Source organism: Leopardus geoffroyi, chromosome C1 (assembly GCF_018350155.1).
Source record: "Leopardus geoffroyi isolate Oge1 chromosome C1, O.geoffroyi_Oge1_pat1.0, whole genome shotgun sequence".
NCBI classification, from domain to species: Eukaryota; Metazoa; Chordata; class Mammalia; order Carnivora; family Felidae; genus Leopardus; species Leopardus geoffroyi.
Genome location: NC_059328.1, coordinates 215,148,971 through 215,174,223, shown reverse-complemented (window position 1 = coordinate 215,174,223; position 25,253 = coordinate 215,148,971). Strand labels below are relative to the sequence as shown.

The 25,253-nt window shown below is 51.0% G+C and overlaps 1 protein-coding gene across 1 annotated transcript in view; it reads right to left on the bottom strand.

Moving 5' to 3' along the window:
• Positions 1 to 25,253, bottom strand: part of INPP5D (inositol polyphosphate-5-phosphatase D) — a 124,051-nt gene extending 98,798 nt beyond the window's left edge. Inside the window, exons 1-2 of the mRNA XM_045481760.1 lie at positions 24,942 to 25,253; positions 7,251 to 7,314 (exon numbers count right to left, since the gene is read on the bottom strand). Of these exons, the coding sequence (XP_045337716.1) occupies positions 7,251 to 7,314; positions 24,942 to 25,084 (207 nt within the window). The 5' untranslated portion in view covers positions 25,085 to 25,253. The remainder of the gene's footprint in view (positions 1 to 7,250; positions 7,315 to 24,941) is intronic.

Genomic DNA, 25,253 nt, shown 5'->3' with positions numbered 1-25,253 from the left:
CAGACAAGACATGAATCAAGTGCGAAGTATATAAAATCAGGTAGTTACAAGTGCCACATGGGAGATATAGCAAGATAGGGGGACGGGGGTGCGGGTAGATGTTTTTATGGAGTCGTCAGGGCAGGCCTCTCAGGTGAGGTATGTTCTTAGAGGAAAGACTCCCTTCTGTTGGGTAACACTAAGTGGCCTCTTGCATGTGCCACAGCTAGACCCAGGACCTCATCTTGAAAGGCAAAGTCCAGAGGAGGGGCTAACCCATCTGCCGTAAGCAGCAACTGAGGTGCCTTCCCAGGGCAGAAGCTGCTAAGATACGGATTGGTTTCTGTGCTTTTTTTTGTGGTTACGGCTGGAGAAGGGGACACTGAACGCCAGGATGTTTGGCATGGGGGTGCGTCACAGGCAATATTTGGGGGGAGGGTTGGGGAGTGAGTCCAGGAACACGGTGCAGGCGGCAGCTACGGACAGCGGAAAGGCAGAGACACATGGGACATGTCGTGGGCTTGTCGGCTTTTGGGGCAGTGAAACTGGGTGTTCAATTTAAGATTTTCGTTTTCTGCTTTGAAATTCCCCTTAGGGAGCCCGAACCTTTGCATGTTAGGACACTTTTGGCTGCAGGTGACAGAAGACCCTAATTCAGTTACTTGAACAGAAAGAAAGACCGGAGGCAGGGCGGTGACCAGGTTGGCTAATTGCGTTCAGTTCATTTAATGGCATCACGGGGGATGGTGGCCTCAGATGCATTTCATCTTTCTGCTCTGCCCTCTGCCTATTGGCCTCTCTCTCCAGCTGCCTCTTGGGTGCAAGGGGGGGGGGTGCAAAAGCCCCAGCTACCACACACTATGACAGCTTCTGAAAGGAGAAAGGGGACCATTCCGTCTTTGTGTCTCTAAGACAAATCAACCTTTCCCAGAAGCCCACAGAACACTTCCCTTCACATTCCACCGGTTACAATTGCGTCCTATCCCCGTGCCCAAGCCTGCCAACCACAGCTGGAGATGGCCCTAGGGAGCTCTGCTTTGGGCAACAAAGAGGAAACGGGCCCATCTCGGGGGGGCAAGGTGGACCAGAAGGCTTAGGGCACGAGAGGCAGGGACAGGACAAGATGTCTGGGGACAGGGAGGGGGGGGTGCGTAGAGAAGATAAAGACAGTCATGTAGAAGTTGACATGACAAACAGAAGTCAGGAGAGCTGGCATAAAAGCTTATTCAAAGACCAAACAGGAGAGAAGTCTGAGCCAAAGACAGACCCAAATTTGCAGAGCAAACAGGCTGAACACATTCCGGGAACTACTGACGAAAGGAAAACGACAAGGGTAGAAAACGATTCACACCAGCTTCCAAGCAGAGAAATTAGAAAAAACGGATTCCCCATAATGGAACCAGCCCCAGGATGGCCTTGGGTTTTGCACTGGGGGCTATTTTCTGAAGGCACTGGAAGGGTACCTCTGTAGGATTTTGGTCCTCAAAAAATTTTATCCCCATCAAATTTCCTTTTGAGTGTAAAGGCAACTGGGGACGTTTTGAGATGTTCAGAAGCTTAGAAAACTGGCCTGTGTTCTGCAGCAAGCAAAATTTTAAAAATTCACAAAATAAATGCAATTCGATTCAGTTCAAGCCAATTCAATTCAATGTAAAGAAATGCAGGCTTCTAGAACGTGGCCTTCAAGGCCTGAAGGGACTGCTGGGCCCCCACCAGGCCCACTGCCCTCTGCATGGCCCCGGGGTGTCTTTTGCTGCCTGAACCTTCTCTGCTCCCTCTCGTTGTGCAATGTCAGGAAATGTGTGTTAGAGCCACATCCTTCGCCCAGCAGCTCAGATGGAATCTTTGCTGCACTTGGTGACCACTCAGAACAATAACAGCTACCACCCTCTTCCTGAACTTAATAACAATGGCTCAACCGTTTACCCTCCGGGACACTGTGACGAATGAACAACTTTTAGAAAGTTGTTTTGTTTTCTGTCTCCAAAAGCCACTCTGCCCAGAGCAACATGACAGCCACCGTCAGGGACCAGGAACTGAGTCATGAGCCTCTCACCCGAGCGGCTTGAGCCACTGGGCTTTTTCTTCTAAATCAGGAAAGAAGACCGAAAGAGTCTATGAGGCAGAGTTTCAAATTCATTCCGTCTTCACTTAAACTTGCGTTAAAACTCGTGCGTGTTCCTGTCTTAAACAGTCCATATCCTGGATACAGTCTCAACCATGAGAAAAGACAGGAAGTTCACCGCAAACACTGATGTGACGGGGACCAGGGGCCGTTTTTCTTTTCTGCTTTATTCTTCTTGGTAGGAAGGATGTCAGAACAAGGGCAAAGGTTGAGGGGTTGTAGGAATACAGCTGAAAGGACTGTGTGTACTTCGACTGCGGTGTTGGCTTTGGGACAGCCATTTATGAGCCATGTCGTGAGCCTCCTCTCTCCCCTTGCTCACGCTCAGGCTGGCCCATCAGGACCCCTCGTGCTGCTTCAAACTTGTCCGTAATCTCCCACGGAGGAGGGCCATTTTAAAAGCCACAGAGGCCTAACAGCTCATTCTGGAGTCAATGCTCCTCAGAGGAGTGTCGCTTCCCTTTCCAAGTCAGAAAAGGAGTTTGGGCTTTACAAGAAATCCAAGCTCTGGGCCTGGAAAACTCAGGCGTGAGGGGCTGAGCTGGTGTGCCTTCCTCTGGCCTCACACAGGGCTCTGAGCACTGCCCACCCCTGAGGACCAGAAGGTTCTCAGGCCCTGGGGGGCAGAGAGGCTGTTGAACACCCCTCTCTCAGGCCCCTGAGGTAACTGAGACACAGAAATCCACAGCCCAAGGAGCAGAGCAGAGAGAGACTGGTCACCACAAGATCTGCCCCCTTCCCACCACCCCTAGGCACTTGCCTAGAATCTTCTAGAATACTGCCTCCCCTTCTCCCCACCTCCCCTTTCTCTGCTGGCTCTGCCCCACACCTATTTCCACGCTGTCTTCTGTCAAAACAGCCCCCCACCCTCACCCACCTCTACTCCTCCCCCTTCCTTCCTTTTTTCTTCCTCTTCCTCTTTTTCTCATTCATTTCTCTTTCCTTCTTCCCTGTCTCTCCATTGTCTTTCTCCCCCCATCTTTCCATCCCATTTCCTCCATTTTTCCTTCCTTCCCTCACCTGAGCATAAGGTAGGACTGACTTACGTTGGTTTCCTCTCAGCCAATAAAGACAGCAGTGGCGGAGGTGATGGCTCCCCCATGTCGGCCGGTCACCCGGGTGGGTGTTCTACACGTTTTATGCTTTCCTGCCCTAGTGCCAGGTGCCTCATTGATTCGCCACGAGGCCCAAATGCCAGTGACGACCAGTGTCATCAACAACCGTGGGAAGGAAGAGAGGCCTCTCTCTCTGAGAGGCCACATGGCCCTGCCTCCTCATCCTCTCTTGCCAGAGTCCACCCTTCCCAGGGGGCCAACACCCAGCCAGGTCTGGACACACTTTTGGGGTGGAGACCCGGGTCTGAGCTCCACCGTCTGTACGCGCGTCAGCCACACTCGTACTTAACAGCAGGGGTGGGGGTGGGGGGGCGTTGAACGAAGTTAGTTTACATCCGTCCCTCCCCTCTCTGATTATCTGGAAGCCTGAGAAAGGTGGAGAGAGAGCAAGGTCACAGAGGGCCAGGATTGCTCCCTCTTGCGGGTCATGATGCACTCATCATGAGGTCCCTCTACAAAGAACGGACGGATGGACCACGAGTGGCCCTTTGGTTTTGCCAAAAAGACAGACGCCCCAGGAGAAGAGCGGACGCATTTAACATGAGAAAGCCAGTAAAGCCTTTGCCGCTTCACTTGGCCAAGCTTTTCAGGCCCGATTCTTATTTTAGGAGCCTCACATTCTGGTGGCACTGAGCAGACTCAGGTGTAAGGAATGAGTTATTTAGAAACTGTGGCTCAGCTCAGAAAAGAGTATGAGGTTTTGCCTCGACATGAAAAGAGGAACCAGAGTTAAAATAAGCAGCAGTTGGCGAGGACCGAGGCCCCGTCGAGCCTCTGACTTCACCTCATGGCGCACGTGCTTTAACGAGTTCCTCAGCAGCCAGCTACTCTCGTTACTTCGGTAAGGTGCTGTCTTTTTATAGGAAGGCGTATCCTTAGGCGTGGAAGCTTCCACAGGCTGCCCAGTCCTCACGGATCCCCGCACCCTGGTGACCTGCTGTTGGCCACCAAAGAGGTCGCAGGCCCAGAGCCGGGGTCGGGAGCACACGTGTCCAGCAGGGCCCCAGCTCTTCTAGGGAACCTGCCCGCCCATCGCCCTGGCTGAGCGTGGTCTCAGGTAACCCTCTGTCCTCGCACTCTGACTGTGGGGCAGGTAGTGGCTCAGGCAGCCCTGTCACACACAGGCCCGTGGCCCCCGAGTGGCCTGTGCAGAGAAAGCTGTTGGTGGCTGAGCCACCCAGATTACCTCTGGGGACTGGAACTGAGAAATGCACCTGTTGGTGGGAGAAAGAGCGGGCCCACCGAGAAGGGCTGAGTCGCGGCAGGCTGCACCGGGTGCAGGGCCCCAAACCCTCTGGTCCCAGGCCAGGCCTTCTCCCTCGGTGCCCTGCCACCCCGCCACGCACAGCCACACAGGCCACCCAGCAGCAAGGGCGTGAAGGTGAGTGGGGGGGGGGGGGGGGGGCGGGGCACACCAGACGCAGTCTATACGTGTTTACAGGTCGTGGGTACCGCTATATATACAAGAAGCCACAAAGTCGTGTCTTTTCCAGCTTAAGGCCTAGTCATATTTAAAGTCTTCTGCCCTTTGAAGGAAAAGAAGAAACCACAAGGGGAAAAAAAGATCAAAAGCATTGACCAACTTTTAACTTAAGAGAGTGTAGACTCCTTTCAGCAAACCACCTGTCAGGGATGCCAACCCGGCCAGGAAAGTTCACACGGTCCTAGACATACGGAAACTTGTAGAGGCCGCTGAGGCCCACTGCCCGCCCCACACGGGCCTCCCCGAGGGCCTCACCCTGCAGGCGAGGAGCCCACGTGAGAGACAACCGTACCAGTGGTCAGCGGCTGCCAGGGACGTGAACGGGACAGTCTTATACTAGATGTGCTACCATTCATCCCTGGTGACCGAGCTGAGACAGGGGGACACCCCAGGCTAGCCAAAACTCTTCAGATGGATACTCTTCAGATACTGGTGCAGGTGCACATGTGGAAAGCATGAAGAAGCCAAAAGCGGCTCTCAGCCTGACCTCTACCGGGTGGAGTAATTCCGAGTGAGCCCAAACTTGTATCTCCCAGAAGCCCCTGCATCGAACAGCCCCAGCTGCCTGAGGAGGCAGCTTCACAACCCCCTGGGTTGGTTCAAGCATGCCCTTAGGACATCACTCTCTGACAAGTGGCTCATTGAAGTGATTCCTTTGACCCTGTAAATAGGCTCCCCAGAGGCGCTCTACTCCACACAGCTTCTCCCCAGAGGCGCTCCACTCCACACAGCTTCTCCCCAGAGGCGCTCCACTCCACACAGCTTCTCCCCAGAGGCGCTCCACTCCACCCAGCTTCTCCCCAGAGGCGCTCCACTCCACACAGCTTCTCCCCAGAGGCGCTCCACTCCACCCAGCTTCTCCCCTCCACACAGCTTCTCCCCAGAGGCACTCCACTCCACACAGCTTCTCCCTAGAGGCGCTCCACTCCACCCAGCTTCTCCCCAGAGGCGCTCCACTCCACACAGCTTCTCCCCAGAGGCGCTCCACTCCACACAGCTTCTCCCCAGAGGCGCTCTACTCCACACAGCTTCTCCCCTCCACACAGCTTCTCCCCAGAGGCGCTCTACTCCACCCAGCTTCTCCCCAGAGGCGCTCCACTCCACACAGCTTCTCCCCAGAGGCGCTCCACTCCACCCAGCTTCTCCCCAGAGGCGCTCCACTCCACACAGCTTCTCCCCAGAGGCGCTCCACTCCACCCAGCTTCTCCCCTCCACACAGCTTCTCCCCAGAGGCGCTCCACTCCACACAGCTTCTCCCCTCCACACAGCTTCTCCCCAGAGGCACTCCACTCCACACAGCTTCTCCCCTCCACACAGCTTCTCCCCAGAGGCACTCCACTCCACACAGCTTCTCCCCAGAGGCGCTCCACTCCACACAGCTTCTCCCCAGAGGCGCTCCACTCCACACAGCTTCTCCCCAGAGGCGCTCTACTCCACACAGCTTCTCCCCAGAGGCGCTCCACTCCACACAGCTTCTCCCTCTTGACACGTTTCCAGTGACCTGTGCCCCAGGGACTCACCTGCTGTCCTGCCCTCTAGTCCAGCCCTGTTTCCACAACCGCATCTAGTTCTGGACAAAATGCATCCTTCCCTTCACGTTCTGGAATCAACGACAGGGCCCCACCTCTCTTCCTCCGCTTTTACTTTCTTTTCAACTAAACCCCACAGACCCCGTTGCCGCTCCTACATGACACGGTGTCCCAGCCCTGCTCTATTCCTCCGCTCTGCTCCACACACAGGTGCACCCCATTTGTTGGTGCCTCTCGAGAACTGAGCATGACTCCTCTGTCCCTGCTGAGGACACTGAGAGCATCACCTCCTTTGTTCTGACCACCCCCATGCTCTCTTAACACAGCCAGATAAAAATAGCTCCCCTGGCCTCCACCTCACTTGGTTGTCATGCACTGCGGTCACACAGAGCCCGTGGTGTTTGTCATGCAAACTATGTGTAGGGTGGTCTTTCCAGACTTGGAAAGACTTGTGCAGCTGATTCTTTGTTAACATTTAACGGCAAATTTTACACACTTGGACTTTACCTGGTGCAGCCGGATGCCATGAGCATCAGCCTTGGGCAGAACAGGCGTCTGCGAAGTGAAAGTTACCGTCTCACGCTAACCCGCCGGGCAATCATCTAGTCCCTCAGGAAAAACGGTCTGTTCTCCTGGAAGCTCCCCCTCCTCTCCTCCCTGGCCCACTGACCTTCACTCAGCTGAGCTCACTGAAGGAAAGAATTGACAAGCCACAGTCCCCTTCCTCTGTCTCTGGGCATCCTTCCTCACCATCGTTCTCCTTTGCCCTCAGGAACACAAGTTAATGTCTGTCAGGCCTGCTTCCTCGTGTCACAGAGCGGGGTTACTCTGCAGGGTCATAGTTTAGCCACTAAGCCACCCCCAACCACAGACTTCTGGGGGAGAAAGGGGCTCAGCCGGGCCCTCATGTCCAGGCTGTCTGGGGCACAGGCTTTTCTTCTCTTCTTCTTCTTTGTCACCTACTTCTGCCAACACGGGCTCCACGCAGGGCCAGGTGTCTAGGTTGATAAAGGGCTTACCTGGACAGTGAATTTATCATCTTCATTGGGCAGAATCCTGTACGTGTAAACACAATTCCGATACCTGAAATAGACCAAAGACTTTATCAGAACCCGTGCAAGAGAATTCATTTCTCTGGAGAATTCCTGACCTGGCTGGAGGAATCTGGGCATGATGTCTCTGAACTTCGGAGCTGATCATACCGAGGTGGAGATCGGCCTTGACATAGAGCAGTCCTGCACCAAGCCCCCTTCCCCACCCCCTCCACACCCAAGGAACTTTAGGAAGAAAGGCAGTGGGGTCTTTTGCGCGTGATTTATGTTGGTGCTTGACAGCTTTGTGGTCTGATTTAAAGGAATCTGCCATCAAGACATAGCTTCGTTACAGGAGTTTCACTTACTCAGCCCCTCCTGGGTGCCTGGCACTTTGCTCAACATTTATACGTGTTGGGTAACTAGATCTTAAAATTATACCCTGATTTTTAAAAATTTAAAACCATGCAGAAAGGTAAAGGATGAAAAATAAACGTCTCCTTCTCCTGCTCCTGTGGAGCCCCACTTCTTAGATTTACTACTCCTTTTTGTAAGCCATTCCAGAACTTTTAAACATACATGCAAGCTTATATGTCCCTGTCTTTTTATTTAAAAAAAAAAAAATTTTTTTTTCAACGATTATTTTTTTTTGGGAGAGAGAGAGAGACAGAGCATGAACGGGGGAGGGGCAGAGAGAGAAGGAGACACAGAATCGGAAACAGGCTCCAGGCTCTGAGCCATCAGCCCAGAGCCTGACGCGGGGCTCGAACTCCCGGACCGCGAGATCGTGACCTGGCTGAAGTCAGACGCCCAACCGACTGCGCCACCCAGGCGCCCCTGTCCCTGTCTTTTTAAATGCAAATAATATCATAGTATACATGCTGTTCTGAAATTTGCTTTTCTCACCAAAAAAAAAAAAAAAAAAAAAAAAATCTTAGAATTCTTCCCAACTCATGTTCCACCATGTGGTTGTGTGATCATTTATTTGACCAGCCTATGATGAGAGATGAGTAGTTACTTCTTAACTTTTTATCATCTCTGTGCCTACATCTCACATGCACTGGTGAAGTCACAGATTCAGCCTCCCCGTCAGTACATACAACAGGGACAGTAACAACACCTACATGTTGCTGTGTCGATTAAGTGAGTTAACGTATGAAAAGCATTTCTTCTCGTTTTTTAATGTTTACCTATTTATTTAGGAGAGGGAGAAAGCACATGCACGTGGCCGGGAGAGACAGAGAACTCCAAGGAGCACGACGTGGGGCTTGAACTCACGAACCGTGAGATCATGACCTGAGCCAACATCAAGAGTCAGATGCTTGGCCGACTGGGCCAACTGGCACCCCTGAAAAGCATTTGAATATGCCTGGAGCACGCTAAACCCTGCACGTGCTGACATTTACTAGCGGTTGTGGGGAGGTCGGCACGAGAAGAGCTGGACACGGGCTCTAGATTTTGAGACAGGGACTACCGATTGCCTTCCCGTGAGGCTGTGTCACTTTTTTCTCCCACTAACCGGATATGTCTGTTTCCCCACACCCTGCCAACTGGCTGTTATCAGACATTTCAATCTTTGCAAATCTGAGAGGTGAAAGAAAAATGATCGCTTACTTTAATCTGCCTTTCTTTATGAGGAAGGTTGAACGCGTTCTCTTATGTTTCATAGTTGTCTTTCTTTTTCTGCGAATTTCTTTTTACAAACTGACATTTTCTGCGAATTACATTTTTTAAGATCTTTTATTTATTTGCCAGACTTTGATAGATGCTACACTATTTTGGAGTTGTCATTGACAGTGCTCATGGGACTTTTTTTTTTTTTTTTTTTAGCTGTGTTTTACGCTTTTATGTGGTCAATTTTACAATCTTTTTTGGCTTTTGAACCAATGGATATTTCAAGAAAGTTTTAGAGAATGTTTTGGGTAATTTCACTTCCACCTGGTTCAGTTCTCACAGGGAAGTTTCTTTTCCTGTCCTGTCTCATCTCTGAATTCTCAGCAACCTGCACCCTGTCTCTAGAGCCTGAGCTGACAGCACACCTGGCTTATATCAGAGATGGCAGGGATGACTCTCTAGGCCACTGCCACGTCACCTCCCGCACAGGTCCCAGAAACGGAGGACGGCCCCAGGATCCCAGTCCAAGCCCCCCCCCCCCCCCCCCCCCCCCCCCGTCGCCATCCCCTCCAGCCTCAGCCCCCTGTGCAGAGCCAGCAACAAATGCCAAGAGTGGCTCCGCCCTGCTACCCCCTTATCTTTCACTGCTGGCTCTCGAGACACTTCCTCCAGTAGCTATGCAAATGACACCAGGGCCAGAAGAGTCTCATTTGGCTGAGGGCAGCTGGTTTGTGCAAGAAGCTCAGCGGGCCCAAAACACCAGCCCCTAAAGCAAAAAAACAGGGTCCCAAGGAGAGGGGCGCAGACAGCTGCACGGAACCGGAAAGGCCCTTCAGTTCATCAAGTGTGGCAGACAAGCCGTTATGGCCTTTTCAGAGAAGTTCTAGGAACACCGAAAGACAGACTCAGTTCCATGTTGTTCAAACAGACCAGGATTCAGAAGCTAGTCCGATAGGAAGAGAGGACATTTCCCCTTAGACAGTGATATCTCAGCAGCCCCAGTGCGCAGGGCCAGACAAGCCAACCCCAGAGCCGGGTCATTTCAGGTCTTTGTGGGGAAAATGTACAACGTCACCACCACCACCACTCATGCCACACACACAGCCCACAGGAGATGAGTTGTTCCAGACTGCATGCCGTGGGGCACTGGGGGCTCCGCGAGCAGGTGGAGGGGGGCACTCCTTGGTCTCCCTCACTCCTCAGCAGCGACACCGCATTCTGGTCCCAGATGCACAAACGTGTACAAATACACACATGTACACACACACAACACACATATACATGTACATACAAGCGTATATCCACATACAGACGTGTAACCGACATGTACACGCACAATCTCACATGTAAAATGTTTCAAGTGAAGATTCCACGACTCCATCAGCTTTGACAACGACCACACGGGAACGCAATCCAGACAGCGTGCTTGGCTGCGTCATCCAGCCCTTCCCAGCTCTTTTGGGGTGATTCAGTAACAATTTAGGGTGCTAACACAGGCCCTCGGCTGCTACTCCTTCCAGTGAGCGGGTCGCATTTCAGGGTGACTGTGTTAGGAACAGGCCCACTGGAGACCCACGTTGGGATGGTGTTGGGTATGGAGGAGGCTGTCCCGCCTCAGATGACGTGGGGCTTACAGCAAATTTCCCGCATGACTCCCGACAGCTGCCAGGTGACAGCAGGTGCCCATCCTGTTCTAAGAGGGAAGATGCTTCCCCGGGAAGGGCATTTCCTGATCAATCCCAATATGGTTGGGGAAGTTATACGTAAATGCAAGAGGACAAGCGGGGGCACCTGGGTGGCTCAGTCGGTTGAGCGTCCAACTCAGCTAAGGTCATGATCTCGTGGTTGGTGAGTTCAAGCCCCACGTTGGGCTCTGTGCTGACAGCTCAGAGCCTGGAGCCGGCTTTCGGCTCTGTGTCTCCCTCTCTCTCTGCCCCTCTCCTGCTCGCACTCTGTCTCTTTCTTTCTCAAAAATAAATAAACATTAAAAAAAATTTGTTTAATGCAAGAGGACAAGGAAACAGAAGTAGGAAGAAACATCACAGCACTTATATTCTCTCAGATAAACAGGACTATATCTGTATGACTATTCCTAGCCAAATAAACACTGACGAGCATACCCAGAAACAACCTTTGCCATGGCGAGCCCCATGGGGGGAGAAAGAGAGAGAAAGAGAAAGAGGCAGAAATCAAACTCTAAAATTCAAGAACCTCATGAGTGTCTCTGTCTCGCTTTGCTGATTGGCTTAGCATGCCCTATAATTGTTTTTAAGTCCCTTTGTAACTCTTGTTACATATCAGTTCAATTTCTAGTGCTGTTTGTACATGTTTTGTTTTTCTTGCTTAAGTGTTGTAGACAAGATGGGGTGGGAGAACAAGGGGTGGAAACCTTGTGTTCAAAAAAGCCACTTGGACCCGTATAGAAACAAGGGAAAATGTGGGTCAGCCCTAGGAACCAATAGTGTTTGTTCACCATTCACCACCAGAACCTCAAAGAATCCCAGAGAAAGAGAGTAAGAAAATGGATGAATTACAAGAAGCCATTAGTTCAGAAGAGAGAAGGTGAGGGCAGGCCAGGTGGCCGGGTGAGAGGCAGAGGGGAGGCAGCCAGAGTGCTCTTGGGGGTCTGCTGAGCACCCTGCCCCAGCAGTCTGGGGGTCCAGCAAATTGTTCCTTATATGAGACCCCTGGGAGGAAGCCCACCTATCCTTGAGGCCATACCACCCCTCATCACTTACTCCCATCAGCTAGATCTCGGATCAGGGCTCCCACCCCCATCCTTGCTGGTCCTTTTTTTTTTTTTTTTTTTTTTTTTGCTGGTAAGAGGATTTGGGCAAAAACCCACTCTAATCTCCAAAAGAATCTGACTCGACGTTTCCTGACAGTTCTTTGTCAGAAAAGAAAAACCACCAGACGTATGAAAACATATCGCCACTCAAAAGAAGGGCATCATTTTTCTAAGGACTCAAAGGCGTTACCTCCATGTTTCATAGAATCACTGCAAAAAGAATCAAAGACATTCTGGAGAAGTCTGATTGTGAACTCAGCACACCATTGCATTGCTGGTGTGGGAGAAGTCAGTTGTGAGAGCTGAGCAGCATGAGACAAAGGAAAAGTGATCAGAAGTGGAAAACGTGGAGTTCACGAGTCAGCACTAAATACCACAACAGCTCGTGTCCTGGGGAATGTTAACGGGGAAGAAAAGTTCGAGAAATTCAGTACAGAAAGAAAAGATAGGGAGGGAAGATAAGCAACAAGAAGGATCTCTGTCCTCATACACGCATAAATAGGGGTTTCTGAAAGCACAGATGCTTTTTTTTAAAGCTTTTTAAAAAAAATGTTTATTTATTTATTTTGAGAGAGAGAGAGAGTACACGCACGCCAGTTGGGGAGGGGCAGAGAGAGGAGAGAGAATCCAAAGCAGGCTCCATGCTATCAGCACAGATCCTGATGCAGGGCTTGATCCCATGACCCGTGAGCCGAAATCGAGTCGGACGCTTAACCAACTGAGCCACCCAGGCACCTGAAATATTAAAAAATTATCTCTGGGGCACCTGTCTGGCTCAGTTGGGAGACCATATGACTCTTGATCTTGGGATCATGAGTTCAAGCCCCAAGATGGGTGTAGAGATTGCTTAAAAATAAATTGTTTTATGGGCATGCAAGCTGGTGCAGCCACTCTGGAAAACAGTATGGAGGTTCCGCAAAAAACTAAAAATAGAACTACCCTACGACGCAGCAATTGCACTACTAGGCATTTATCCAAGGGATACAGGTGTGCTGTTTTGAAGGGACACATGCACCCCCATGTTTATAGCAGCACTATCAACAATAGCCAAAGTATGGAAAGAGCCCAAATGTTCATCGATGGATGAATGGATAAAGAAGATGTGGTACATAGATACAATGGAGTATTACTCGGCAATCAAAAAGAATGAAATCTTGCCATTGGCAACTACGTGGATGGAACTGGAGGCTATTATGCTAAGAGAAATTAGTCAGTCAGAGAAAGACAAAAATCATATGACTTCACTCATCTGAGGACTTTAAGAGACAAAACAGATGAACATAAGGGAAGGGAAACAAAAACAATATAAAAACAGGGAAGGGGACAAAACAGAAGAGACTCATAAATATGGAGAACAAACTGAGGGTTACGGGAGGGGTTATGGGAAGGGGGATGGGCTAAATGGGGGAGGGGCACTAAGGAATCTACTCCTGAAATCATTGTTGTACTATATGCTAACTAATTTGGATATAAATTTTAAAAAATAAGAAATAAAATTTAAAAAAATAAATAATTTTTTTTAAATAAAAAATAAATGAAAAATAAAAATGATCTCTATAAGTGGCTCTGAGGAAAAGCACCTCTGCCCAACTTTTTTTTTTTATTTAAAAAAAAAATTTTTTTTTTTTCAACGTTTATTTATTTTTGGGACAGAGAGAGACAGAGCATGAACGGGGGAGGGGCAGAGAGAGAGGGAGACACAGAATCGGAAACAGGCTCCAGGCTCTGAGCCATCAGCCCAGAGCCCGACGCGGGGCTCGAACTCACGGACCGCGAGATCGTGACCTGGCTGAAGTCGGACGCTTAACCGACTGCGCCACCCAGGCGCCCCTGCCCAACTTTTTTTAATAATGATGATGCCACATAAATATCTTCATATTTTATAAAACTTACATGACTCTTAAGCCACAACCTGACCCAAATCACATAAATCGATCTCACCTATGCACATATACACAAAAATCCTAAATAATTCAGAATACAATCAAAAGTTATCATGATCAAAACCAGTTAATTTTAACCATGCAAAAATGGTTAATGTCAGGGACTTTATTTATTTATTTATTTATTTATTTATTTATTTATTAAAAGTTTTTTTTTTAACATTTTATTTATTTTTGCAAGACAGAGAGAGAGAGAGAGACAGCATGTGAGCAGGGGAGGGGCAGAGAGAAAAGGAGACACAGAATCCGAAGCAGGCTCCAGGCTCCAAGCTGTCAGCACAGAGCCCGATGTGGGGCTCAAACCCACAAACCATGAGATCATGACCTGAGCCGAAGTCAGATGTTTAACCGACTGAACCACCCAGGTGCCCCAATGTTAGGGACTTTATAAAATTAGGCTATTATACTGAAATAAGGGAAACAATGTGTCATCTCAATAGATACTAAAAAGGCATTTGATAAAATTCAATACTTAGTCATTCAAAACTATTTACAGGGGCACCTGGGTGGCACAGTCGGTTAAGCGTCCGACTTCAGCCAGGTCACGATCTCGCGGTCCGTGAGTTCGAGCCCCGCGTCGGGCTCTGGGCTGATGGCTCAGAGCCTGGAGCCTGTTTCCGATTCTGTGTCTCCCTCTCTCTCTGCCCCTCCCCCGTTCATGCTCTGTCTCTCTCTGTCCCAAAAATAAATAAAACGTTGAAAAAAAAAAAAACTATTTACAAAACTAGGAAAAGATGGGTCCTTGTTTAACGTGACAATGAGCAACAACTAACTTTTATCAAGTGCTAACTCCATGCAGGTATTGTACCAAATTCTTTCCAGGAACTGTCACATTTGATTCTCATAGAACTTCCTGAGGCAGATATGTTCTCTTCCCAATACCCTCCGCTGCAGTGTTTTAGAAATACTGGCCAATGTAATAAATTATGAAATCTAAATCAGAGTTATAAGTATTTGGACAGTAGACCACAAAATGATCACAATTTACATATAACAGGATTGTCCATCAAGAAAATCCAAGAGAAGCAAATGAAAAGCAATTTGAAACAAGGAGGAGTAAGGTAACAGAACAAAAGGTGAATTCATGAAACCTGTAACTTTCCTGTATGTTCTCAGTTACCACAAAAGGGTAACTGCAGGGGAAAAGCTATCATTTACAAAACTAACAAAATTGTAAAGTAATCAGAAGTAATCATAACAAGAAATATGAAGGATCTGTATGAAGAAAATGACACAATTTTAAGTAGGGGTAGCTATACTTATCATTAAGACTAATACTAAAATGTCCCTTTTCACAAGTTATATTATGGATTTCATGCAATTCTAATTGAAGGTGCAACTGTCTTTTTTCCCAACTCGACAAAATTATTAGCTGGTTCGCCTGGAAGGATACTTGAAAACAATAGATGTGAAAATCCTAAAATAAAATCGTTTATAAAATTGTGGTGATGCATTTGGCATGATAGTGATGTAAGAAAACAGACGATAGGCAGAACAGGGTTAACAGGCAAGAAAGAGATGTATAAGACTTACTATACAGTGAAGGATGAATCAGAAAAGGAAAAGAAGTAAATCATTCAGTGAAAGTTCTTGAGAAAGATGATTGGCTACTCGAAAAAAATACACATACATCCTTGGCTTACGCTACTCATTAAATTAATTCCAGAGAGATTAAAGTGTCAAATGTAAAAAACAAAACAAAACAAAAAACAAAAAACTGGGGGCACCTGGGTGGCTCAGTCGGTTTAGCATCCAACGCTTGATCTTGGCTCGTCATGATCTCACAGTTGGTGAGACTGAGCCCTGTGATGGGCTCTGTGTTGACAGCATGGAGCCTGCTTGGGATTCTCTCTTTCCCTTTCTTTCTGCCTCTCCCCCTCTCTCAAAATAAATAAATAAACATACAAAAATGAAAAATTTATCATCTCTCCATCTGTTTTTCCCAAATACTTTGCACGTGATGCACACTTAAATTCAATCCACCCAATGACACTACTACATAGGTATTCTTTAAACAATTTTTTTTAAACGTTTAATTGTTGAGAGACAGAGAGAGACAGAGCATGAGCAGGGGAGGGGCAGAGAGAGAGAGAGAGGGAGTCACAGAATCTGAAGCAGGCCCCAGGCTCTGAGCTGTCAGCACAGAACCTGATGCGGGGCTCGAACTCACAAGTGAGATCATGACCTGAGCTGAAGTGGGACGCTTAACCGACTGAGCCACCCAGGCACCCCAAAAGGTCTTCTTAGCCTGGTTTTCAGATAAGGAAACCAAGGGCCCGTGGAATTAGACAACTTGCTGGAGGTTGGACAGGCAGAGTCCTCCTTAGCCCAAGTCTATCAAGTTCCAAAGGCCCTGTCCTAACCCTCCTGCCTCCCACTAAAAAAAAAACCCCAGAATATCTTGAGCGGAGGGACTCTCTACATTTAAAAGCAAAGGAGAAAGAGGGAAAAAATCACAAAGGAAAAAGAAGGAAAAAGTCTCTGAATGTCAAGAAAATCACAAAGTTTAAAGGGAAACCACAGTGCAAATATTTGCAACAAATGTGATACAAAGACTTTATGCAAACAGATAACAGAAAAACCACACAGCAGATTCAAAAGCAAAATGTCAGAGAGAATGGACAGACCATTCTCGGAAGAGGAATGATGAAGGTCAACGCACGTGTCAAACAAGTTTACCACGACTGCAATCAAGAAATGCAAAGAGAAATGAACAGCTATTAACCACCTTTCACCTTGCAACTTAATAATGTTTTTTTAGGAGCAAAGATTCAGCACACGGCCGCTGGAATGAGGTAGGCACTCTCTTGTACAGCCGACCGGGCACAAAGTGGAACCACATTCTGGAGAGCCGTTGGTCTTTCTGTATCAAGAATCTGAAAAGTATTTCTATCCTTTGATCCAATAATTCCACCTCTGGGAATCTATACCCAGAAACGTCACATTTCTGCATAAAGACCTCCATCACCATCATATTTATAACAATAAAACACTGCTGGCGACTTAAATGTCATATCATACAAGTCATTTCATCAATTGTGGCACATGTTGTGCTAGAATCTTGGCGCCCGCTAAACATGATATTTAGGAAAATTTTTAACCAACTGAGGAATGTTAATGTAACACAGACCAAAATTATGTGCGTATAGCTAGATATAATATTACAGAGATTTCTACATCCCTGGAGAAAGAGGAATAAAGAGAATGAGAAGGTGCACATACAAATTAGCAGTATTCACGTTTGTCTCTCAATAGTTGGGTGATTACTTTCCTTCTTTATACCTCTTTGCACATTATGCTTAATACTATTTTTTTAAGATTTTTTTCCAGTTTATTTATTTCTTTTGAGAGAGAGAGAGAGAGAGAGAGAATCCCAAGCAGGCTCCACACCATCAGCGCAGAGCCCGATGTGGAGCTCAAACCCACAAACCGCCAGATCATGACCTGAGCTGAAGTCTGATGCTTACCTGACTGAGCCACCCAGGCTCCCCTTAACACTATTTTTTTTTTAAGTTACTTGAAAGAACACTGCGCTGTTTATCAGAAGATCTATTTCTGCATCGTCACTGACGCCTGCGATGGCCTCAACAAGCCTCAAGACTCTGGAGGGCAGGGTCCTGGCTATGAGTGCAAGGCCGGACCAGCTGATGCTCTGGGGACCTGCCCTGTCTGGGGTGATTTTTACAACGTAGTTGAACCCAAGTTGTTTGGGTCCTGGTACTTGTTAATACAATGCTTTTCTTCCTTTTTTTTTTTTTTTAATTTTTTTTTTTAACGTTTATTTATTTTTGAGACGGAGAGAGACAGAGCATGAACAGGGGAGGGGCAGAGAGAGAGGGAGACACAGAATCTGCAACAGGCTCCAGGCTCTGAGCTGTCAGCACAGAGCCCGACGCGGGGCTCGAACTCACGGACCATGAGATCATGACCTGAGCCGCAGTCGGACGCTTAACCGACCGAGCCACCCAGGCACCCCGATACAATGCTTTTCTAATTAACGGACAACGGGGGTATGAAATGAGCACGGGAGAAAGGAAAGATCTGGTCCCCAGAGCTGCAGGCTTATTCTACCCGCTCTGCTCCAGCAGGGCCTGCTTCAGCCACCTGCACTGATCTCCACCCCGTCCACATGCTGGGCTGGTTCCCTCTGCAGAGCCTTAGGACTGTTGTCCCCTCAGTAGCTCCCTCCCAAATGGGAACTAGTCAATCCCTCTTATTTTATTCCTTGATTTTATCTTCAATCTGCCTGGTGCTTCTTCCTGGCATCCATGCCCCAGACCCTTCTCTCCGTCAGGCTTCCGGGAGCTCAACCCTGGCCCCAGCGGCCACTGGACACTCATGCGCCATTCAAGTGCTTTTCCTGCCTTATCTTTTTGAGCACTTCCTCTGAGGAGGCCCCACATGACAGCTCACTGTCTCCCGGAGGCTCCTACAGGGCTCCAGGAAGTTCTAGAAGTGTCACTCTGCCGGTGCTCTCTTTCCTTCTGCTGTGGAACTTTCTCCACAGAGGGGCCCTATACTCCTCTGCATCTGAAATGTCACTACTCACTTTATGAGTTGTAAAAAATAACGGCCAGGGTTTAGTGGGTGTTGACCGTGTGTGCCTGGCCCTGGGTCACACATTTTGCCCACATTCTCCCATTTTTACCCTCTCAGTAATCCAATGACAACAACAGAAAGACAAATAGGCCGACTTTTAAAATGGGCAAAGGATCTGAAGAGACATTTCTCCAAATAAGATAGACAAATGGCCGGGGCGCCTGGGTGGCTCAGTCGGTCGGGCGTCCGACTTCGGCTCAGGCCATGATCTCACAGTCTGTGAGTTCAAGCCCCGCGTCGGGCTCTGTGCTGACGGCTCGGACCCTGGAGCCTGCTTCGGATTCTGTGTCTCCCTCTCTCTCTGCCCCTCCCCCGTTTGTGCTGTTGTCTCTCTCTGTCTCAAAAAGAAATAAAAACATTAAAAAAAAAAAAAAAGATAGACAAATGGCCAATAAACACGAAAAGAAGCTTGACGTCGTTAATCATTTAGGGAGACGCAGCCCCAGGTCACAATAAGATGCCACTTCACAGCCACCAGAATCATTATCACCAAAAAGCTAATAACGGGGGTTGGTGAAAATGTGGAACAGTCATGGCTGATGGGAACGTAAAACGGTGCAGCTCCTGTGGAAAACAGTGTGACCGTTCCACAGAGAGCTACCATTACTATTTGACCCAGCAATCCCACCCAAGACCATTGAAAACACGTGTTCACACAAAACCTTGCACATGGGGGCGCCTGGGTGGCTCACCCAGGTAAGTGCCTGACTCTTGGTTTCAGCTCAGCTCACGATCATGGGCGCGGTTTGTGCATTCGAGCCCCACGTCAGGCTCTGCGCTGACATTGTGGAGCCTGCTTGTGATTCTCTCTCTCCCCCGCCTTCTGCCCCTCCCTCACTTGTGCTGTCTCTGTCTCTCTCAAAATAAATAAATAAACTTAAAATTTTTTTTAAATGTTTATTTATTTATGAGCACGAGAAGGGGAGGGGCAGAGAATGAGGGACGCACAGAATCAGAAGCAGGCTCCAGGCTCCGAGCTGTCAGCACAGAGCCCGACGCGGGGCTCGAACCCACCAACCGTGGGACCATGACCTGAGCCGAAGTCAGACGCTTAATCGACTGAGCCGCCCAGGCGCCCCAATAAATAAACTTTAAAAACAAAACCGAACCACAAAAACCTTGTACATGAATGTTCACAGCAGCATTTCTCATAATAGCCAAAAGGTGGAAACGACCCCAATGTCCACCAACTGATAAATGGATGATTAAAACGTGGCCTAGTCACACAATGGACTATTATTTAACTGTAATCATGCTACGACATGGCTGAACTCCAAAAGCATTATGCTGGCTGGAAAAAGCCAGACACAAAGGCCGCATATTGTATGATTCCATTCACATAAAATATCCAGACCAGGCAAGTGTCAGCAAGTCTATTAGTGGTTGCCAAGGGCTGGAGGGTGGGGAAATCCCGAGTGAGTGCCAGTGGGTACAGGGTTTCTTTTTGGGATGATGGAGTTAGACAGTGGTGATAGTTGCACAACGCTAAGGAAGTCCTAAACACCACTGAATTGTACACTGTGCAAAGGGTGATTTTATGGGATGTGAATTACACCTCAATAAAAACAAATTAACCCCAGGAGTGGGCACCTCACCAGCGAGGACGCTGGGTGGGCGCAGGCAGGTTAGCATCTCGCAAACACCAGAACTCACATCGAACGCAGCCAGTCACGGAGGGGACTGTCCGCTAAGCACTGTGTCGCACGGCATGGATTGAGGCGGGAAGGGCAGACCCCCTGTCACCCCATCTCCGGGGCAACGAGGAACACCTGGCCAGGAGCACCGCAGCCATTTCACCACCATGCTTGGGTTCACACTCCAGGAGAGCGGACCCTTCGACGGGGAGGCACCAGTGTCTGTGCCCAGGTGGAGTTAACCCGCCAAGCAGGCCAGCTGGCAAAACACACCAAAGCCAGAGCCTACGCTGGTTCTGGAAGAGCTGCCCTGGTGTGCTGGGCACGGGCGCAGAAAGCCTGGAGACCGTCAGCTTCACCAGGTTGTTCTGAGCCCCTCACCATATGCACAGAAGACGCCAGCGAGCCATTGAACGCACAGGCCTTCACGGGCGCTCCACTCTCTCCCGTCTTGCGCACAGAAAGAAAACTCAGAAGAACACTTGGACCAACTCTGACGTAAACTGGGTTTCGAGAGCCCGTGGTCCTCCAGCCTGGCCAGGGGCTACCGTCTGGACCAGTATTGGGCCCCGCTTTCTGTCAACACCAGCTACGAGAACCAGTGTATTCCTTTGCATTGCACAAAAATAATCAGTGAGCAGGGCAAACCTGACTGAAACTTTGGAAGGGAATTGGAGGAAAGGGGGTTGTGTCCATGCGTTCGCACCACAGGAAATGGCTTTCTGCCTCTCCTGGACATTTCTGCCCTCCCCAGTCCCTTCTCTGTGTCCCCCCTTTCCGGGCCCACCCGATCCCACGCACCCCCAGGCTTGCTGGCTCCCCTCTGTTTCTCCTTCCTGAGAACGGCCTGAGTTCAAGTCCTGACCCTGCCATTTATCGGTCCTGTAAATGTGGCATGCTACCTAACCTCTCTGGGCCTCAGTTTCCTCGTCCTTAAAGTGGGGATAATAACAGGACTTCCTCCAAAGGTCGCTGGCGACGGTGAGTTAATACAGGTAAAGAGCCTGGAACAAAGCCTGGCACACAGTTAGCCTTCGTGAACCTCTTGTGGTTATTTTTAGGCAGAACAGGTTAGCAACCACCTTTTGTGAGGGGAGCAAGGCTTAGGGCCTGCTCTACCCCAACTGGCCTGTCACACTTCCTAATGAGAAGGCGGCCTTCTCTGAGGGAGCTTTTGGTGACTGAATGTCGTTCCTGTGCCTCTTCATCTTTGGGGCTGTGCTGACGAGGCCACAATCCAGGCTGCCTGGCCGCCGTCCCCGGGAAGGAGGCCGTGGGTGGACCTGGGCGTCTCGGGGAAGGCCGTGTGTTGAGGAAACCGAGATTACTTCCCCCCCCCCACCCCGCCCCCCAGCTGGCTGGACGAGGCAGCACATGTCTGCCCCTCCTCCAGGAGGGAAGCCAACTCTAGTGTGCTACAGTGGGAACGCCACCCCACTGGGCAGACTGTGTTCCCAACCACGCTGGGCCATTGTTCTGGCTCTGCCTATGTGGCCTGAGCCAGGGGAGGCTGGCCCCGCTGACTCCTGGCTCTTACATCGGGGGGACCCCCATCCCCAAAGGTTTGTATCTCTTTTCTGTAGCATAAAGCACCTAACAGGTGCACTGGTGCCACGTGGGGGTGCTGTCCTGGCCGGAGAGGAGGGCACAAGCTAGATGGCCTCTTAGTATGCCCATCCCAGCTGGGCCGGATGCCCCCTCCAGCCTCCCCTGCGGTGGGACGGAGTGTGGTCAGGTGAGCACGACAGAGGCCCCATCTAGAAGAGCACACTGTCGCTTGTGTTTCCAATCCCCCTTGCCCCAAGACGACAGAGCTGCCTGGGGCCTTCCCCCTCCGGCTCTCAGGGCCCCAGAAGGGCCTCCAGGCCTCCCTAAAGCGGGGTTCTCTGAGCTGCTGAGGAGAGGCCTGAGCTTTCCTGCCCGGGTCGCAGGTGGGCGGTAGGGCTGACCTCTCTGGAGGAAATGCGGGTTTGCGAGGCCTGGGGTGAACGTGTGCTCTCATCACGTGGGTGGCACTGAATTGCAGCCTTGTCTTTTGGTGCCGTCCTCACCCCCCTCTTCGTTTCATTTAAATAGTCAAATCTTGTTCTCTTTCCTGAGCACCAAGGCCACTGGGGAGGTTGTACTCAGTTCCTGGTGCTCCAAACACAGCTGCCTAAACCAGCCGCTGGAGGCCCCCTGCTGTCCCCTCACTCAGCAGAGGGGACTGGGGACAGGCTCCAGGCAGTGGGCACGGGCAGAATGAGGCCTGCGCACGCAGGGCCATGAGGTCTCTTTCTGTGGATATTTCTAGAGCAGGAGGGGAGTCTTGGTGGTCTCCTCCTGCAGTCCTGGCTCACTTTGAGAGCCCTGACCCCACACCTGCACCAGCTGTGTCCCCGTACTCCCAGCTGACTTCCAGAGAGACAGCAGAGGGGCGAAGCCTGTCACTTGTGAAACCGAGGACATTTCGCCCAGTTGCTTTTCACCCCGCAGGCCGTGGACAGGACGGCGTGGGGCAAGGTTTGCACCAGGCCACGGGGAACAGAGAAAACTAAGGATGGTGGGCTTTGTTTCCCAAGAGGTTAAATCTATTTGATTTAAAGGACTGGTGTTTGCTTTGTTTTTTTGTTTGTTTGTTTGTTTGGTTGGTTTTTTGTTTCGTTTTTAACGTTTATTTATTTTTGAGAGAGAGAGAGAGAGAGAGAGAGAGAGAGAGAGAGAGAGAGAGCATGAGCAGGGGAGAGGCAGACAGAGAGGGAGACAGAGAATCCCAAGCAGGCTTTGTGCTAGCAGCACAGAGAGCCCGATGCAGGGCTCAAACCCACGAACCATGAGATCACGACCTGAGCCGAAATCAAGAGTCAGACTAAGCTTAACCAACTGAGCCACCCAGGCACCCCTGTTTTGTTTTGTTTTAAAGAGTACACTCTTCCTGCTTTTCGGTGTCAAAGGATGCTTTCTTCCATGAAATGAGCCTTTGGAAGGTCCAGTTAGTTGTCACGCATTTCGTCAGTTTTTCATTTTTAAATCTCCTCCATTGGCAAAATGAAAGGTGGCAGCAGGATTGTGTCTCACAGGTTTGGGGAAAGTTTGGTGGTCCCTGGCATCCCACAGCCTGGAGTGGCTACTGACCCTGCGGGAAGGATGACTTCCCTTGAAAAGCAGAGGGGCTCGGGGAGCCCTGGGCCTGGCCGAAGGGCAGGGTTCCCAGGGAAGAATCCAAGCCCTGGGGTCTAGACCTGAAAGGGTTTCGAGGACAGGAACTTGATGACAAGTCCAGGCCTCGGTGAAGAGGACGGCAGACAGCTGGGCACCACGGGCGCCCTCCCCAAGATGCAGACCCTGAACTCTCTACAGCTCTGAGAGTCACTCCATGCAGAAGAGGGGGTGGGGGTGGGGGAGGAGGAGCGGAGGAAGGACTATGGGAAACCAGGCCTGGATCCCAGCCTGCCGCCAGCTAGTAAGGGCAGTGGAGACATAGGCCTCACCCTCTCGAAGCTCCTTCCGCTCACTTGCAAACTCAGGGGTCATCGGACGAGAGGTTCCCAAGGCCTCCACTCAGCCCCGGCTCTGGCCTCCATCATGCTGCCCGTTTGGAGTCAGAGATTGCATTGTAGCCGGGGCACGATGAGAGCCCCTTGACCAGAGGGCTGCTGCACCAGTTAGCCCTGGAAGGTCTCAGCGGGGGCTCAGCACACAGCAAACACCCAACAGAATCGGCCGCCCACTGGGGCAGGAGACCGGTCCATGCGGGCCCAGCGGAGTCAATTTGGAGTCTCCCCACTATTTCCCAGGCCCTGTTGGTGGGTCCCCATGGGGGCACTGCCTGTGGGGAGGTCCTGGGTCCCCTCCCCTGAGTGTGAGACTGGGGGGCATGGGAAGCTGGCCTTGGGAGGTGGGCCTCTGGTGCCATCAACACTCAGGCCTGTTTAGGAGCATTTTCTAATACTCCCAGCTGGTCCTCGTAGACACCTTGGCTTCTCCTGCCATATCACCCGGAACCTAGGCTCACAGCTTGACAGGGTGAGGAGTGGGGTGGCCTGGGCGCAGCCTCTGGGGTCAGATGGCCCTGGCTTCGACCGTCGTCCGTCGCTTAACCTGTCCGAGCCTCAGTTTCCTCAACTGCAAAGGAGGGGGGTGACACCAGCACCTGCGGTTCAGGTTGCCGTGGGGACGAAATGAGATAACGCCCCGACAAGTACGTACGCTTAATGCTCAAAACGGGTCTGTGTTCAGTGACCTGCCTCCCTGCTGCCTGGTCACAGGGAACTTCCTGCAAGCCCGGGGATGCTACCTGAGAAGTGCAGGGGGACAGCCCGTCCCCTGCTGTGCCCTGGTGCTGCCCTAGGCCGTGCAGGGGTGCTTAGATGCCAGGGCTGCAGGGCTGAGGGCCTTCTTCAGACATGGGTCAAGAAGGGTGTTTTAAAAAGGAACCTCCGGCAAGTGGCTGGTTCCTCCATTGTTAAGAGAACCAGAGCATTGGGCGATCTCCCGGAGCCGGGAGTGAGGTGAAGCGGGTAGATGAGGGTGGCCGAAATGGGTGGGGGACACAGCCCGGTGCCAGGGTGAGGAGGGAAGAGGCTCTCCCCGTCAGTGATGGTGACTTCCTCTGCTCTCAGGGCCCCGAATGCAACTTCTAGGTGAACTGAAAGGTCCTTCTTGAGCGAACCCACCCCACATTCTGGCTCCCGAACAACGGCTTCCTCCGGGGACCCAAAGCCTAGGCACCAGAAGGGTCCCCGCTCGCCACGCCTACTCCCCAGAGGTCTGCACCAGGGTCTCCGGGCTGGGCATCTGTGACCCACACCTGAGCTGAGCCAGCCGCTGTCTAACACGGGCACCACCTTGGAGCCCCGAGCTCCCGTCTGCCTCCCAGAGCCTGGAGACCCTCGTCCCGGCCCCTAGCCCCGCCGCTCGTGTGTGACCAGGCCCAGAGTGGCTCTGGGGGGTCCGGCGCTGAAAAACCTGAGCTCCAAGGCCACGCAGGCCCACAGGGGGCCTCAGCAGGACCCACCAACAAATCCGCGCAGCACACAAGTCGGGCCCACGCATCCCGTGACCCGAAGCCACCCTGTCCCCCGGCGGGCCGCGCCTCCTCCCGTGGGCCCCGCGCACTTACAGCACGCAGAGCGCGTAGGCCTTGGAGATGGACTCGCTGGCACGCACGAGGAAGCTCCCGTCCTTGCCCGTCCTGGACAGCAGCTCCTCGGCCTTGGAGCGGGTGATGTTGCCATGGTTCCAGCAGGGGACCATGGCGGCCATGGGCCTCCCCGGGCCGGGCGGGCGGCCACCCCAGGACCCACACGCCACCGAGGGGAGCTGAGGCCGCCGCACCGCGAGCCGCCGTCGGTCCCCTCTCGGTTGCCCCGCTGCTGCCACCAGCTCCCTGCCCGACTTCCTGTTTCAGGAGCTCAGCGAGGGAAAGGAAGCC